The sequence below is a fragment of the Anastrepha ludens genome, chromosome 5 (genome assembly GCF_028408465.1).
Source record: "Anastrepha ludens isolate Willacy chromosome 5, idAnaLude1.1, whole genome shotgun sequence".
NCBI lineage: Eukaryota > Metazoa > Arthropoda > Insecta > Diptera > Tephritidae > Anastrepha > Anastrepha ludens.
Window position 1 is genome coordinate 40,899,363 of NC_071501.1, and position 18,040 is coordinate 40,917,402.

The window sequence follows — 18,040 nt, forward strand, 5'->3', positions numbered from 1 at the left end:
AAAATGCAACCAAAATATACATAAGTATCACATGAAAAATGTGTAACATAGTCGGCGGTCCCGTTAGAGGTCCCACAACCACATATGTAAATCTGCCATAATGCCGTAATCATAACCGCAATCGAGGCGTCTTCCCAAAACAATTACTTCAGATTTCGCGATTTTCACCAGTCTGGCATCAGATCCCTTTCCAATTCAAAACAAACAAAAAGTAGGACTAATTACATGTTTGTGAAAATTCAGTGAATGACTTGGAAATATTGTGATTTGTGTGACTTAAATTAAACCAACTAATGAAAACGAAGTACCGCGTGTTAAATTTGGGAAAGCACCAATGAATATAAAGCCTTCAAATGTTTTTTTTTGCGTTTTTATGCGGAAGACGCTGTGGCAAGAAAGTGTGATGTGTCTGTGTGGGTGTATATATTGTATGTGTATAGTTTCTTGTGTTTACTGGTTTCTATTGCTTGCGCCTACTCCTCCTCAACTTTTGTTTGTTTATTCTTGGGCTCTGATGACAATGTAAAGTCGGAAGGCGCAATCTGGTATTCGATCATCCTTGGCACAGGTCAACTGTATTTAAGTTCTTCGTCGTAATCATAGCCAGCCGATTACTGATTTGCTGCATTGTGAATTTCCACGTCACTGCTCATGTTGTTATCTTTTCTTTAGTTTCTGCACTTTCGAAATGAACAATAAATGACAATAGGCCTGTTCATGTAAAAATTATCCAGTAACTTAATTTCCAAGAATTCTCTCTCAAAGCGAAAAATATAAAAAAAGTACATGACCGCAAAACCAGTAATAATTTCTAAGTTTTACGAACAGCTGATTGAATTGTCGGCAGGAAAAATCATAAAAATTAAAAACAATTTCACCAAATAAAATGCAAACAACGAGCTTCGAATCAGCATGATTTCATTTTGTCCACAATAATTTCTTCAATTTTATCATCGCTGTCAGATAAAGAACATTCCATTAGCAATTGTAATTCGCAAATTTTTATTTGTGTAAAGTAAAAATTTATCCAGTAAAAGCTTGGAATTTCCCCTCCAAATGAAATGTCATTTTGCTCTCTCACTTTCCCCTACAGCGCACCCTCGATAACGTGAACTAATGTGTTCACGTTTTGGAATGCTCAAGAAGACTAACTAAATATATTTTTTCACATTTAAATTCACATTTTATTCTTGTTTTCGTTACATATTAATTGAAAATTAAGTCATACGATGGTTTTATTTAAAAAAAATCAGTCATCTTTGTTTGTATCATCTGTTTTTCTAAAACTTGAAGCACAGCTTTCTCCCTTAACCGTCTTAGCACACTCATATCATTTTGATCGACGTCTTCATGAGTAGCCCATATTAACGCCTTGTTGAAAATTTCAACTGCTTCAGTCGGCTTAATTTTCTCCAGTTGCTCTGGTACGCTGTCATCATCGGATTCGTCCTCTTGTTTATGATCGTCATCTGCATTGCCCTTGTCGATATCTTCGTTCCATTTATGAATGGCTGGTAACGTGAATTCAGTCTGAAATTTTTAATAAAAAAAAGTTTTTTCAATAACCCACAAACATATCTTTGAGCATATCTGCGAACACGAACGAACCTCAGGATTTAAACTACTAAGGAGATCGTCATTGCTCATCAAGGTGCGAAGTTAAGCTTCCCATTTTTCTTTTAAAACCGCCAACGGAATATTATCTTCGGGATCATCATTGTTTACCGCAAAATTTAAAATACTGTTCTAGCACTTAGCTAATGTTGCTTCACCAACTCGAAACCAAGCCGCATCCAAAAGATTTATAGCTGTTTTTAAGTTAATTTTTTTCAACTACTCGAGCAAATCAGACTTTGTCGCTGCTATTGAAGCTAGAAGGCTGTTTCTGTTATGCAACTTAGTGATTTTTATTGCATTCTGATCCATCGGTTCAATGAGGGGAGTAACGTTTGGTGGCATAAACATTGCCGAAATTTGCCCATTCTCCGTTGTCAGTTTAGCTTCATTTGGTTTAATTGGTAAGGCTTTCTCCTTTAAAAACGATGTAACCTTAAAAAACAACCAGTTAACGTTAAAAATCGAACAACACTTAAAATGATTGTTCACCTGTGGAACAAATGACTCATGAAGGCATTGCTTGAAAATAACCGACGTCATCCAGGCGGATTTCGAGCTCTTATAGTCGGTGGGACACTGGACGTTTTTAAAGTAGTGTGGATTCTTCGCTTTTGCAATTACCAAAAGCTTAAGCTTGTGGGATCCAGTGGCGTTTGAACAGCATAAAAACGTGATTCGCTGCTTCTCGGACTTTACCCCTGGGGCTCTTTTTTTCTCTTTTCTCTGGCAAAAGTCTCCAGGATAACCCTGACTCATCAGCATTTTATAACTGATGGTTGCACAACTTCAATTCGGCCATTTTAGCTTTAAGCTTATGTAAGCAAATATAATTGAAAATTTTCTTAACAAATCGTATCGCATGAATCATGCTCTACCATCCAAAGGCTGTTGAATGCTCTCATGGCAACGAACAACTCTCGCTCGGCAATATTTATAAGGCAAAAACACTTTGTATAAAATCTCCAAAGCAACAATCTGAATTTTTAGTCAACTTTTGGAAACAAACAGAAACAAACATTTTTCAATCTTTTTCATTTCGAATGAATGGTTGTTAGCGGAATATTTAAACCAAAAACTGAATTATTTTCATAATGAATAACGAAGTAACGCCAGAAAGTGCTCCACGCAAGGCTAAACAGACATCTCCGACTGATTCCGGACCAGAGCACATACCAGAATCAAAGCAGGATCATGGGAATGATGACCCTTCCGAATGTGATTTTGCACGCATACCAGAGGCTCCTGGAACACTAGAATCTGAGCCCATTCGACTAGCACTTTTGCCACCCGATCATCTTCTCTTGGCAAAGTTTCAATCAAACTTGAAAAAATATCTGTTGCGTACGAAGGAGCAACTAAAGAATGAGATCGCCGAAATCAAATATCAACTCAAATTGAAAGAGGCAACACGCGAGGAGCAGGATGCAAAGCTACATAACAAACAAAAGCTTTAGAATATCCCTTCTTTCCACAGTGCTATGGTCTTCCAGCTCCTTGAAGAACTGTGTATCTAAAACGGCAAATCTTCGTTTCGATAGACCAGAAAGGTGGCACAGAAGGTGCAGAATCGACTCGTCCTCTTCGTCATCTTATCAGCTTCTGCAGAATTTATGGGTCTCCCCGCTTGTGTGTCTACCTTTTTGACAGTGCCTGGTTATAACAGAAATTTGTATGCTAAATTTATGTATATTTGACTCAGAAGGGATTCCTTACGTGTCGCATTAAGATTCGGTCGCAGTTGCCGAGCGATTCTGTTATTAGGCTTCCCAGCATCGGACATTCGACCAAACCGCTCTTAGTTACTCGTTGATGCATCGTATTAACTCTTCACCTCTAACATTGAGCAGCTTAATCGGTATGCCATTGACCCCAGAAACTTTGTTGTTTTCATGTCATATTATTGATGTAAGCTTCGTTTCTAAATATTAGTAAACGATCTCCTACAAAATCGTCACTGGTATCGCCATTCGAAAGTGTTCAGATATATTGCCTCCATATCTCAAGGATTACTCTGTATATTTGTTACCAGATGTCTGCGTTTGCCTTTTTGTGAACCGTTCCCGGACTTCAAATCTTTTGCTTTCAAGTCACTCAAGTTTTTCTTTCTCTCTTCTCTTCGTTTGAAAAGACGTCACTAGCTCCTCTTCTTGGCTTGGTATTCTTCAAATATCTGCCTCATGTTTGACCGAGGGCTGCGCATGCAGGTCTCAACCACCTCTTCCGTAGTGACTCGAAGAGATCGGGCAATCAAACAAATGCACCGTAGTACATATATAAGATTTCCCCCGAATATTTGAAAATTAGATGTAAAAGAGAGTGCGGTTGCGCCCGTAACCTAATTTCATCCTAATTTCATCTCACTCTTTTTAAGTCTAAATGTTGACACTATTTTTTTTACACACTATTAATATTACTTGCCTTGAATTTTCAGAATACGGTATAGTAAAGCAAAAGTCCCTGAAGATCGACATAGATCTAGAAAAGCAAGAAGAAGCCACAAAAGAACTGGAGCGTGACATTCAAATGTTCCTAACCAAATTGGAGCTATTGAATAAAAAGATAAGTAAAGCACGTCTACAGCATGACACTAAAGAAAATGAATGCCAATTGGAGCATACTGAGCTGGTTCTAAAACTGAAGGTAAGTAATTAGAATTCAAAAATTGCTCGCCTTGAACTACATTTGATCCTACGTTGTTAAGATCATGAAATGAACGTTTTGGATATGGAATCCGAAATCGATGAACTATAGGACGAAATCGAGCATTACAAAGATCTGGTCTTAGATAAACATCGTGAATCGCTTTCGTTGGAGACCAAGTATAAACTCATCGAAGAGGCCTTGCGTTGGCACAAGGATGAAATAAGTGATTCGAGTGAAATTGGTAATATGAAGTCAGAGATAATATTATCTTCGGGATCATCATTGTTTACCGCAAAATTTAAAATACTGTTCCAGCACTTAGCTAATGTTGCTTCACCAACTCGAGACCAAGCCGCATCCAAAAGATGTATAGCTGTTTTTAAGTTAGTTTTTTTCATCTACTCGAGCAAATCAGACTTTCTCGCTGCTATTGCAGCTAGAAGGCTGTTTCTGTTATGCAACTTAGTTATTTTTATTGCATTCTGATCCATCGGTTCAATGAGGGGAGTAACGTTTGGTTGCATAAACATTGCCGAAATTTGCCCATTCTCCGTTGTCAGTTTAGCTTCATTTGGGTGAGAAGGAGCGTGGTCGATTAGGAGGAGAGCTTTAATTGGTAAGGCTTTTTCTTTTAACATTAAAAAACAACCAGTTAACGTTAAAAATGGGACAAAACTTAAAATGAATATTCACCTGTGGAACAAATGACTCATGAAACCATTGCTTGAAAATAGCCGACGGCATCCAGGCGGATTTCGAGCTCTTATAGTCGATGGGACACTGGAAGTTTTTAAAGTAGCGTGGATTCTTCGCCTTTCCAATTACCAAAAGCTTAAGCTTGTGACGTGATTCGCTGCTTCTCGGACTTTACCCCTGGGGCTCTCTTTTTTCGCTTTTCTCTGACAAAAGTCTCCAGAATACCCCCGACTCATCAGCATTATATAACTGATCGTTGCACAACTCCAATTCGGCCATTTTAGCTTTAAGTTTTTCTTTAAACGGATCTACTAGCAGAGGTTGCGAAGACAGTTTTTCGCCTGATATTTTCAGAAGGCGAATATCGTACCTCTTCTTGAATCCTTAGAGCCATCCATCGCTAGCGAGGAAGTTTGCTTCATTTTCTTTAAATTTTGCGTGCAATGTTTTTGCGTTTTCTTTCAACATTGGAGCACTTACTGGCCAGTTTTTATCTCGCAATACATGTTATTTACGCATTTTAAAATCACTTACTTTTTCGCTTTAATATTACAAATTGTTGATTTAGCAACATTATATTTCTTTGCTAAAATCGTCACAGATGAGCCTTTTTTTAAAAAGCCTAGAATTTTAGCCTTTTGTTTTAATGTCAAGCACACGGGTTTTTTAGAACTCATTTTCACCAGAAAACATAAGACGAAACATTCTTTGCAAAACCAAAACCGCGACTGAAATTTTTAATCCTTACATGCAATTACGAATAAAATGCCTATTTTATAATTAGGGGATTCCCCAATTTCAAAATTACTTGAGATCAATGTAAACTACATTCAAAAAATTGTAACGTTTATTGTTCATTTTATAGAGCCTTTTGGGTTTGTTCACGTTTTAGAGTAGTCAATGCACAAAAATGTCTGTTCACCTACCTCGTATTAAATAAAAACAAAAAAATAAACCAAATAAAATGCAAACTAACGAGCTTCGGATGGGCATGATTTCATTTCGTCCACAATAATTTCTTCTATTTCATCATCGCTGTCAGATGAAGAACATTGCGTTAGCAATTATAATTCGCAAATTTTATTTCGTGTAAAGTAAAAACTCTTCCAGTAAAAGCTTGCAACTTCCCCTCAAAATGAAATGTCTTTTGCTCTCTCACTTTCGCCTACTTTGCAAGTTTTTTGGGTGCATGAACATCAAACGTGATAATTTGTCCAGAACTACAACTACGTACCAAGGATGATAGATACCAGGTTTGCTCGTTAGGTATGGTGGAAAAAAAAAAAATTTTGAGGCGAACTTTGGATTCTACGTCATTCGTTTTGTGTTTCACAAAATTTAGCCTTAGCTCAGTGAAACACAAAACGAATAAGGTCGGCATATCTGTCAAATTCGCTCAGAGCTGAATAACGGTATGCTAGGTAGTACACCTCTAAGAATCTTTTCACCATGACTACGTACCAGCTGCTTTTGGCTACGGCACCAATAATAGAAGGCCATACATATGTGTCATTATAGTTAAGACTACGGCTAAGGTTATGGCGTTATGGTTTGGCACGTCTAATTTAACCTTTGTGTGCGCATTACTGCAAATCCAGATGCATTTCCGAAGAGACGCTCGTACTGTGAGGAACTCTGTGAACTATGTCAACCGTACGAAGTTCACTTATTGCTAGAAGCCAGTAAGAAGAAATGAGCAAGCAAACAAAAACCCATTTCTTTAGTGCAAGAAAAAATAAATCCAACAACAACATTGAAAAATTAAGTACATATAATATACACATGTGATATATTTTACCATTTTAATAGTATTAATACATAGAATTTCCTTAGTTCTTCATCCAATTTCGTTTGCTATACATATACATATATCTCTCACTTTCTCACTTGCGTTATAACGCATTAACGCGTGGCCCTTTAAGACTTCCACAAACATATAAATCAATGTAAACATATATATTATATAAAAATAAAATTTATCATAGATACACACTTTACGCATATAATCATGATGTAGGTAAACAACTGGATGTACTTGATTAAAATACTCGATCTATATATGTATTTGTAGGTTTTTTTATAGGGTTTCGAAATTATTTAGTTTTATATAAAACCTTAGATTAATTTATTTGTTTAAGTAAATACTTCTTCATGACATTTGTTGTCATTATTTTAAAAAAGTACCATACAAAAGAATATTAAAAAAAATCATAATTAAAATAACAAAAATTAACTATGTATATATAGAATATTAATTAACTTACAGACGATTGTAACTATGAATCTTATTTTCAATTTTGTATTTTGTATTTTTTAATTTTTTTTTTGTTTCTATATAACTGAATGCTTTTTCACCACTTTCCCACGACAGTTGGGTCTACGTTACTGGAACGCGCTGGCCATACCATATCCCATCACTCGTGCAACATTCCCCACAATTTGAGGGGAATGCTTTATGCTGTTACAAAAACAACATAATATCAAAATGTATAATGTCATGTGATGGCGCTTAAGGACAAGAAGGCATTGTTTAGAAAAAAAGGAAACAAACAATATTACACAAGTAATTTTGGCAATGAAAGTAGCTCCTCTAAAATAAAGATAAACTTCGAAAAACTACAAAAAAATTATATTAACCAGAAAATGATAAACTAACACTTGGCATGAGTTCTACCTACAATTAATGCAGTTTATTGTTTTGCGGTTTATTTTAACTAAATTTAAAATTAACTAAAATTTAAATAAAATAGAGCTATGACAATAAAGGGCCAGTAGTTGTAAGCGTTAACAATTGCTTATGAATAAACATTTTTATTTTTTTACATTTAAATTTGGCCAACTTGTTTTGAGCTGCAATCATAGCTTGCAATGGTTTACCGATATTTTGCAGTTAAACGGCAGTCAAAATTATAAATTGCAACATTTCTGTGGCTAACACTGGCAAAAGAACGTTGCAACATAGCAACTTTTGAACAATTATTATTTTTCAAATTTGTACAGCGAGTGCACGCAGAAAGTTATTAGTCACAAAAATATACAATGGAAATAATTTCAAACGCCATTTCGTGTTATGCGTAAGTGTATCGTTTCGAAGAAGTTACAGCAATTGAATACATAAAACTTTTAAGATGGAAGCGAAAGTATTATCGGGTGGTTTTTTAAGAACTTGAGAACTTAAAATGATAATACAACACAGAAATATTGTTGGAATGAATTTGTTTGTAGTCTGCTAAGTTTTATTGTAGTCTGGTAGATAATTTCAGGGTATTTATTTTTTGAATATGATATCTGGCATATATGTATCTGCGTGGCTACGAGTTACATGGTCCATTCGATCAGTCCAATAAATCGATTTTTAAGCGCACTGCATAGCAAGTTGCGCCGTCTTGTCGTCGATGTTTAGCTGATTAATTAAAAAAAAAAATCGGTAAGCATAGCTCGACAGCGCACGCCATGCCCCGTAACGGCAGCTCCTTCCTTATAGTATTTCAAAAGAAATAAGGACCGATGATGCCGCCAGGGTGTAAACCGCACTCAAAATGGACGAAGTGCGCGCAAAGAATCTCTTTTTTTTTCAAAATAAACGACTCATAATGGCTTGCCAAACCTTGCTGAACAGAAATAGCAACACAGTTTGCCATTCTCATCAACTGGCCAACCGTCGTTATTATTATCGATAGTTCTAATGCAACTAAAAAAACACCCGATATATTCATAAAAAATACTCATATCAACTAGTAAAAACTTCTATAATAAAATTATACACCATTCTCGATTTTTGTAATGAAAGCTACAACTTTATATTCCATAGCAACTCGTGCGCCAATCAAGCTTAAAACCCCTACTGACTACACACCATGAATATCACCTGATGTTTTTGGTGTAGATTCAGGCAAACCAGAAATGGTCATTTATTTGCCAGATAAACGCAATTCTAAAATTTTTTTTGAAAGAATCGATTAGTGTGGGACTAAAGAAAGAAGACGTGGCTGGAATGGAAGCTAATGGCTTTTTATGTTACTTAATAAGTGAAACGAGTTACCACCTTGCAGAATATCTATAGCGTATTCAGGATAAATCATCACACCTTGCGATGTGATTGACATCAAAACTGAGACTACTGAATTTTTAAAACTCCAAACTGGATCAGTAGTTGAAGACTTTTCCCGAGGGGGTCCAAAAGGACAGGGTTTAAGGGGGCGGGGCGGTAGGTTTTAGGCCACGTGTGAATAGGTGGTTAGCGTCGGGCGGGGTACCTTTATATGCTAGACAAGTGTTGAGTATATCGGGATGGACTCTGGATAGTTAGAAGTCTAACCTGCTACAAAATCCGGTACGTAATTGGAAGCCCTCAATCACAATAGACCACATCAGAGGCCGCAGTGCACTATGGCTCAATAGAACTAGCTAAACTAATTGTGCCAAAGTATCGAGAAATGGTCCACCCATTGCTGTTGTTTTTGCAACTTATCGCTGCTTCTCCACTACTCTTGCTTCTCGAATGAGATGCATAGAGAGCAAATGTAGTAAACATCTCGGCCTGGTACGGCACGAACAAACGCACATAGGTACACTCAGCTCAGCTCAGCCCAGCTCTATTGAAGGTTTACTGAGGGAACCGGATTTGGATGAGGTATTGTGATGAGTAGAGAGCGCAAAAGATCTTAAGGTTAACCTCCTTTATACTATTATATTATATGTGTGTGGCGCCATGCCATTACGACCGCTTTTGAGTAAGTTATATGAGTATCTGTATAAATAGCTCTTGCCTCCCATCAAAGTAAGTGCATAGATGTTACATGCAACATTTCGTCGAGACGAGCATTTTTCGCTTTTCCATATCAAAGAATACTTCCTTGCTTACTACAAAATTTGTATTTTTAAATGTTTATAGTCTTGCTATGATGCTCTTGATACTTACAACAACAATTTCCATACAATTCTTAGTTACACTTCAAGTTCTCTGTTATATCGTCGTTACACTTTTCGTTAAACGTTCAACTTGTATCATTTGTTTTACGGGCTTACAGGCTATTCTCATTAAATTTAAACCATTTTATATGTATTTATTATATATATAATCGTAATTATTATAACATATGTATTTATGTACCTATGTATATATGCAGCTAATAATTAAGTATTTTAATCTATGAATATATGTAACTTTATTTTTTGTGTGTTTGTTTTGTTTAAGCCCATATCCATGCCTTATTCGCTTCATTCGCGCCATTTTATATTTTTTATATTACAAAACAGTTCTAGTACTTTTTTCTATAACGAAACTCATTGCTCGGCGATCATCAAATCAAGGCAGTTGAAGATTTTCGCAATACTTATGTGAATGTGAAAACTATTTTTGTTGTAATACTATACTACAAATCTATTTACATACAAATTTTGCAATCTAAATAGCTCCTTTAAAATTTTACAGTTGCCAAAAATCAGATTTAACTTGAAATAATTACAAATAACCCGATTAATACAACAAAAAACATTAATAATAATATTAGCGTGTCACGCGGATAAGGTGAGCTTCCTAAGCTTCAATTCATGCGGCATACGTTTTTTGTGGGAAAAGTGAATTCACAACTTTTTCATCAACTCCTACATACGTGGAACGAAAAATTGTTCTTCAATTGTGAGTATTTACCAGAACGAAAAAAATTAAAGTACCCGACCCTCCCTCATGAATTTTGCTTGAAACGTAAATCACGATTATACTACAGCACTTTAAGACATTCGCACCGTATTGTATTTTCGGCAGTCGTGTAGGTGTAGGTGAGATATGCATACGACTCGATTGCCTTTTAACAACAAACCTTCCTTGTCTGCGCCCCGATTAAGAATCGTTTTCCTCTCTTCGCATTTTGGTAAAAGTCACAATGGTGTATGTGAAGAAGAAAAAGGGGCATGACCAGCAAAATGTATGTGTTTGTCAATTCCATTTATCTAGCCAAAGTTGTAAAGTTCAGAAGTAGTTTTTCAAATTAGCACACGTAAAATGCGTGCATAATAACGAAATGAATGGTTGCACACGAACGGATTGCCGAAGCTGTGATAACTACTAAACAAATACATACATGTCTTCAACTATATAACAATGACCAGCCCCCATGTGCTATACAAACGTGCCTGTAAAATAATCAGACATTAAAATGGAAATTTATTGTGTTTGTATCTTTCCGCATTACTGAGAGACAATTGCGATTTGCATGAAAATGTCTATAAAAGCTTCGTGCGTATAATTAGCAAAGCTTACGCATTCCTTAAAGGAAACTTGTGGATTAATTAGTTGGACGTAATTTTCTCTGAAAATTATCATCGATGCTATTTATATTCAATCAATTTAATAACAAAAGTCTATACAAATAGTGGGCAAGAAGAAATGCTGCATTGAATGCACTCGACCCCGTAGTACTACCACGATGCGCCGGCATACTAAGATATCGCAAATTCTCTAAAAAATTCAAAAAGGATAGCGTGTATAAGGTTGTTCGTTATTACAACTAAAACAAAACCCAAAAACAAGCTCAAATGAAGGAAAAAAGCTCAAAGAACTGTGCAGAACTGAACAGGTGAACTGGTTGGGTGGGTGCGAATCGAAACGAAACCGCACAAGGCTACGGTCGAAAACGAAATGCACCGACTGCAAGAAGCATAAAAAAAACGTTTACGCGAAGCAAGACTTTTTGAAAGTTGCCAGCACGAAGGCATTGCTCTCTGAACGAAACGAAAGAAATGGTTCGGCACAGCCAGAAAACAAAGAACACCAACGATGAGTGGAAAGGGATACTGTTTTCTATGGAAACAAAGATGACGTCATGTCATTGCGAGGAGTTCACAGTATTTTAAAAATGCAAGCTCCACTTATAAAAAAAAAAAAAACAAAAAAAAATTCTTAAAGCGCTTGCAATACACGAAGGATAATGGAAACCAATATCCAAATTTAATCTGTGTATGTGGTTGTTGTTGTTGGTGTAGCATAAACACTACCCATACCTTTTTTAGAATGCTGCTGGAGTGACAGTCCTTGGCCGAATATAAATCCGGGTCGTTCGAGTAACGTAAACCGACGGCCTTTTTTCAGCGATGACGTCCGTGAAGAGGAAACTCGCATGTATACTGCCATACCGACATAGCAGTATGCCGAACTTGCAGCCTCACAGATACACCTTTGTACTAAACACCTCTCCACAATCTACCACTCTCCCCGCTGAACTGCCAAAAAGGTATTACCTCACGTGGGACACGGTACACTAGACAGGGCTAGTTTACTGGGGCGGCAGCCCTTGGTCGGGAAAAACCCGAGTCATTCCGGTAACGTAGAACCGGCTGCCATGGGAATGAATGGGGTGCCTCACGTCAGTTTGCTATAAAGCAGTTATACATTAAACCCTTTGCATCACCGCTCGAAATGCGCAATGTACTCAAAATACCTTGCGTCGGTAAGACTTTTACTGTTTATTCCAATGAAAAAGATGTTACAGGATTACCAAAATTATTTATTATCCTTAAACTTTAACAAAAAAATAATTTATTGCGGATTATACCACTCTTGGTGATAAGAGAGAGATTGTGCTCACGGATTCCTCCGTCGAATGATGCAAAAGGGTTGAAAAAAAGAACAAGAAAACGGTAAAACATGGCCGCGGCAGTGTCATGGTATGCGGAACGATGGGCAGAAACGGCGTCGAAAATTCAGTTTTTATAGAAGACATCATGAACAAAATAGACTACTTGAAAATTTCAAACGATAACCAGACACAGTTCATTGTCAAATTATTGTAAATAAATACAATTTTTGCCTAGTACAGAACAATCATACAAAATATTCATCGCAATAGTGAGGTAATGGCTCTCGTACAATGTAAAACAGGTGCTTCCACATCCTCCACAGAGCCCTGACCTCAACCCAATAAAGCTTAGACGTGAGACTTACATGGAAACAAAACGGCACAAGCGTAAAATCAGGAACAAGAGCGGGCTTTAAAGTACACATAAAGATATATGAGAGAGAATATGCCCCAAAATATTACCCGGAACTCAGTTCATCTTCTTAATTGGCGCGATAACCGCTTACGCGATTTTGGCCGGAACTCAGTTCACTCTATGAATAAAAAGCTTATAGCAGAGCTAGATTTGTTTCAAATTATCAACAGGTTAAATTATTATCAGACTAAAAGCTTAAAAATTTTGAACTTAGTGTACAAGGCTTGTTCGGTTTCAAAAAAGTAGTATCATAATATTGTTCAAGTTGCAGTGCTAAGAGTAGTTATTTAAAAAAATCTTTATTACGGCAAGAAACTTAAGTATCTGTATTTTAATTAATTTTGATTTTACCTAAATAGCTTAACTAACAACAAAGATGTTCAACTTTGCAGATGAGTAGCTTCAATGCACATTCTTTTTGGTCCGCAGTAACTTATAAGACTTTCATTTAGAGTTAAAATTGCAAACGTTTGAACACAAACGTAAAAAAGGGTCTGTTTGTGATTAGCTTGCCGGCATTGTTAATTAGTTGCACTGTTCAACATTAGCAATGTTTCCTTTTCTTGAATAACATGCGCTATGAAAAATCGGTCCAGACCTTTTCAAGTTGTATTCGCAATAGAATTATTAATGTTTCAAAGCCAATTATTTCATTCAAAAAACTATGTTCCTTCTGCTGCTGCCTGTTGTGACAAATTCACCGAGCGATTATCTTTTTAACACTTTATTTCAATTACTAACTTTACTGCTTATAAAATAAAATGTAAGGTGTGGAGTGTGGGAATTGAACTGTGTCTCTTTTCATTTGCTCATCTAATATTGGATTGTATTATCTAAGAAATCTAAACATTCTAAACATATAAAAAAATTATGACAATGATTTGTAATGTACGAAAAAATATGCACAACTACGGTCAACAAACGACAAACGAAGCGATACAAAATCTACTTATCATTATTATACTACTTAATTTATAAAGGTTTAGAAAAATATGGCTGTCGTATGTATTGTACATGATTTATGTTTGTACGACAAGTAGAGAATGAAATAAAAATTGTTATAAAATAGATTTTTGATAAAACCTGGACAAATCAGCACAGTACTGAATCGTAAAGCAATAAAAGAAGTGAGCACTAATAAAAACAAATATAAGACGTTAAAAATGCGACTCCCGTGTATGCGAAAGTAGCCGCAGTGAAAATGAAAGGTACGACATACATACATATGCATATGAATTTATGGAGTCATTTTTCTTACTCAATTATCAATTATATACAATTGTGACGCTTCCATGGGCGTGCCTATGTGTGTTCGTGTGTGTGCGTGTGTGGGACATGCGTATGTGTGCGCTCTAGCGAACAACTACCAACACAGACAACCAACCATAACTATTGTTCTTCACCGTGAAAATTTGCAAAAAGGTCTGCATAACTGCCTGATGTCTGCTTGCTTGCCTGTTTGCCTACAGCTGGTGTTGTGCATGTTGGGGCAGCAAATGCGCATGCGTATTGTTTGCGCTGTGTTGTAAGTGTGGTGGCGGTGGATGTCTTCGCCTGAAAAGGTTGTTTAATAGTTGTTGCTCCAGTTCAATGGCGTTGGTTGTGTTGGTGGTGCTAATGTTGATAGCCTCCTGTTGCTGCTGCTGCTGCTGTGTGGTGAAAGGTAGTTGGGAAGTGGGAGGATCAGTCATGAGTGCTGTTGCCGCTGCTATAGCTGCCGCCTGCTATTGCTGTGGATGTTGTGGTTGATTGTGCTGTTGTAAATGTGGTGGCAATTGTACGCCACTTCCTTGTGGCGGTGGTACTGGTAGTCCTGCGCCAGGTGGTACTGATACCTGTGGCAACGGCGGTTGTCCGTAAACTCCACCGCCTGGTGGTTGAGGCAACATATGATGTTGCGCCGCAAGTTTTGGCCCATCTTCTGCTTTTTCTTCTTCTCGACGCTTCAAACAAGCCGCTTTCGGATTCAAATTACGTTCGCGGACTTGTTGCTCCAGCGTCATTATCACCTCGACTGCCATATTTAGTATGCCCAGTTTTGTTTGCGGTTTATCCGACTTTAGGTGTGTCATACACATTCTTCCGAGCTCTTTGAGCGCTTCGTTAATGTCTCGTATGCGTATTCGTTCCCGCGCATTATTGGCTTGGCGTCGTTCTTTTTCTCGCATCGCTTTAACTGCAGGTTCTACATCGTCGTCGTCATCCGCAGACGAGCAATATCGACGAGGTCGTTTTGAGCCTTTACCTGATGCTCCCTGTTGGTTATGTTGCGTAGCCTCCATTGAGCTGGTTGGTTTCGTATCTGGTCCGTCAACTACTCCACCCATGGCACCACTCATCGATGACGTCGATGCGCCTCCCCCGGAGTTAGCTGATGCCGCCGACATTGCGGATGTGGCGGCAGCAGCCGCTGCTTCTTTTCGTTTCTTTGACGATTTTGTCGTGGTTCCAGGTGCGCTAGATGTGGTCGTAGATGTACGTTCCATTTTTATTTGTGTAACAGCAGATTGAGTAGAATTCATTCCACCACCGCCTACCGTATCAACGGAGGGCCCCGCACCAGCTAGAACATCATGTGGCGAGTGTAGAGCTGAAACACCACTTGTGCTGCCTACACCGCCGACCATATGAGAGGGTGGAGAGGTTGGCACAAAGCTAGACAAACCGTCCATATTGTCCATGGCAGAAAGAGCTGCGCCTACGCCGCCCAGCAGCTCAGGCTCGCAGTGGTTACGTAGCACATTCAGCGCGTCATCAAGACGTTCTTCCATGCGCGCACCTTGGAAGACGGCGGCCATTGTGTGCAAGCCCGATGGTCCAACGTCACTAGCATAACTACCTCCTACACCAACTCCCATTCCTCCTCCCCCGACTGAATTCACACTTCCTCCAGTACCGTTTAAGACCGCTCCCCATGGCGGTCCTCCTCCTGTACTGCCCACGACCGACTTATCAAGTAGAGATTGTGTCAAACCACTTTGTGTCAATGGCGGTGGGGAGTTCACCGGCGTCGACGGATTCGAACTAAAACTGCTAATACTCTGATCGGCGGCAGCCGCTGCAGCTGCTGTCATGTACATATGTTGTCGCAAAGAGGCAGTCGCATTACCAGTAGCAGCAGAAGGTCCTTTCGGTCCAAGACCAAGACTCCCAACACCAACACCTACACCGAAGGCATCAGACTGTACCGCCGGACTGTGTTGCTGGTTGTGATGGGTGTGCGAGAGGGGGTGATGACCGTGAGCGTTGGCCGTCGCCAGTGCGTTGTGTTGGGCATTGTGCTGTGGCGAATTATAGAGCGCCGCTGGGGAATGAGCCGCAGGACCACTTATTTGTTGTAAGTTGTTAGTACCGCTTCGAAACGAACTCATGGGTGGTAGAGACGTAGGCACAGGACTGTGCATACCGACATTATCAATGGGAAGACCGCCACCCATACCACCGCCACCACCAATACCATGATGTTGCGCTTCAGCGTTGTGGTGCTGCTGTGCCGTTAGGTGATGAGGTTCAAGCGGACCATTGTTTTGATATGAATTTTGATTCACGTAACCACCTACGGGAGAAGAATACCAGCCACCACCAGATCCGCCAGATCCACTTGGAGGGACACCTCCACCATTTCCAAGATTAGTGTCGAAATACTGATTTACTACAGGTCCTCCATCTCCAAAGCGATTACTACTTCCTGCTGTGTCGTGCATTGGATTAAAGTCGTCGTTGGGGTACATTCCATTCTCCATTCCCAGTCCACCGTAAGGTGATTGGTAGCCACCATTTCGCTCGGCGCCTCCTGTGGACGGTTGTTTGTTGGCGATTTTGTTGAAACAATTTTGGAATACCTCATAAAGGTGCATCGGCTCGTCATCACTGGTTGCCATTGCGAGGATTGGGAAAGATGGAGATTATATTGCCTTTTCGCAATGAGTGATTTATCTCTATTAAATCCGCAAGCCAAACCTTTACCAGTATATCTGCAAAAAATTAAATGTTAAAAATATTTCATCTCTAGATATAAGCATAAAGCATGTCCCCAAATAGTGGTACCAACTAGTTCCAATATAATTAGTCATTATTTAGTTTGTTTATGTGTACATACGTTGATATATATTTTTTAATTGCCTTATAAAAAGAAACAAATTTATTTAAATAGTGCACATCACATTTAGTATTTATGCCAAAAACGGCGACACAATAAAAGTGTAAAATACACCTTTTAGTAGTCATTAAAGGATACGTGGCCTACAACAAGTGTAGACTTCGTCTCCCTGATGCTCATGTAAGTATATCCTTTATTCATTAAAAATTAACAATCGAACTGCTAGCATTAATTGGACTGTTGGGGACAACCACCTTAAAATTTTCACACAATAATCACTCAACTCACGTTTTAGTTCAGATTCACTATTTTAACTCCTGCCTTTGTTGGTTTATTTTCCTATTGTCTTCGTAGTAATTTTATACTTGCCCCTTCGGCACCCCTATTTTACTTTTGAACAGGTATGAACGACTTAGTTCGCAAGAGTAAAGTTCGAGGAGACTTCCTCGGTCTTTGAACGTGCACACAGAAACACAAACAACTTTTAAACAATTCGGGGTATGTTCTAGCTTGAGAACTTACGGAGGCTCACAATGCCTTTGAATTAGGCAGCGTATGCTGCACAATGAGGTAGAGACCCCAATATAAAGTCGCTACTATAATATTTCGTTGATTCTCCTTATGGCTTATAACGTTGCTGGTACAATTTCAGGTTGTGATTTGGACGAATGTTGATGCTGCTGTTGCCGTTGGCCACAGCTCGGCTCGCTCACGCACACGACTCTTATTCAATGGCTTTATTGGCCCCTTCGATGCGTCATTACATAATTCAAATAACATATAAACCTTTTTTCGATATCACACTACTCTTTTTGCACTATTCTATATAATAACTTTTTAATTTTATGGGAAAATTGGGAAATTTACCCCAACAAAACCCCACCAAATTTTGATATTAGTAAACTATTGACATAGAAATGCACAAGAGAAAATGGCGGCGTATTTGTTCACTTCGTTCAGTTTGCTCGAGTTCATTACGTTAAGTATTTCGTT

At 38.3% G+C, this 18,040-nt stretch overlaps 3 protein-coding genes across 4 annotated transcripts; 1 reads left to right on the forward strand and 2 right to left on the reverse strand.

The window, feature by feature from the left end:
• Window positions 1-1,239: 1,239 nt before the first annotated feature.
• Window positions 1,240-1,831, reverse strand: LOC128864681 (uncharacterized). Its single transcript, XM_054104434.1, has 2 exons — window positions 1,609-1,831; window positions 1,240-1,530 (listed from the first exon to the last, which is right to left on the reverse strand). Exons 1-2 carry the CDS (start codon window positions 1,645-1,647, stop codon window positions 1,240-1,242), a joined length of 330 nt encoding a protein of 109 aa, XP_053960409.1. The 5' UTR covers window positions 1,648-1,831.
• A 1,513-nt stretch (window positions 1,832-3,344) lies between these two features.
• On the forward strand, window positions 3,345-7,399 carry LOC128864683 (uncharacterized). Its single transcript, XM_054104435.1, has 3 exons — window positions 3,345-3,472; window positions 4,049-4,257; window positions 7,328-7,399. Exons 1-3 carry the CDS (start codon window positions 3,427-3,429, stop codon window positions 7,397-7,399), a joined length of 327 nt encoding a protein of 108 aa, XP_053960410.1. The 5' UTR covers window positions 3,345-3,426.
• LOC128865250 (protein daughterless) lies at window positions 6,710-18,006 on the reverse strand. Of its 2 annotated transcripts, none has more exons than XM_054105393.1 (2): window positions 17,570-18,006; window positions 6,710-16,922 (listed from the first exon to the last, which is right to left on the reverse strand). In XM_054105393.1, the coding sequence occupies exon 2, from the start codon at window positions 16,827-16,829 to the stop codon at window positions 14,673-14,675; it is 2,157 nt and encodes a 718-aa protein (XP_053961368.1). In that variant the 5' UTR covers window positions 16,830-16,922; window positions 17,570-18,006; the 3' UTR covers window positions 6,710-14,672. The 2 variants fall into 2 exon arrangements, with proteins under 2 accessions (XP_053961368.1, XP_053961367.1); XM_054105392.1 differs by having other exon boundaries at window positions 17,336-18,006.
• Window positions 18,007-18,040: the final 34 nt, after the last annotated feature.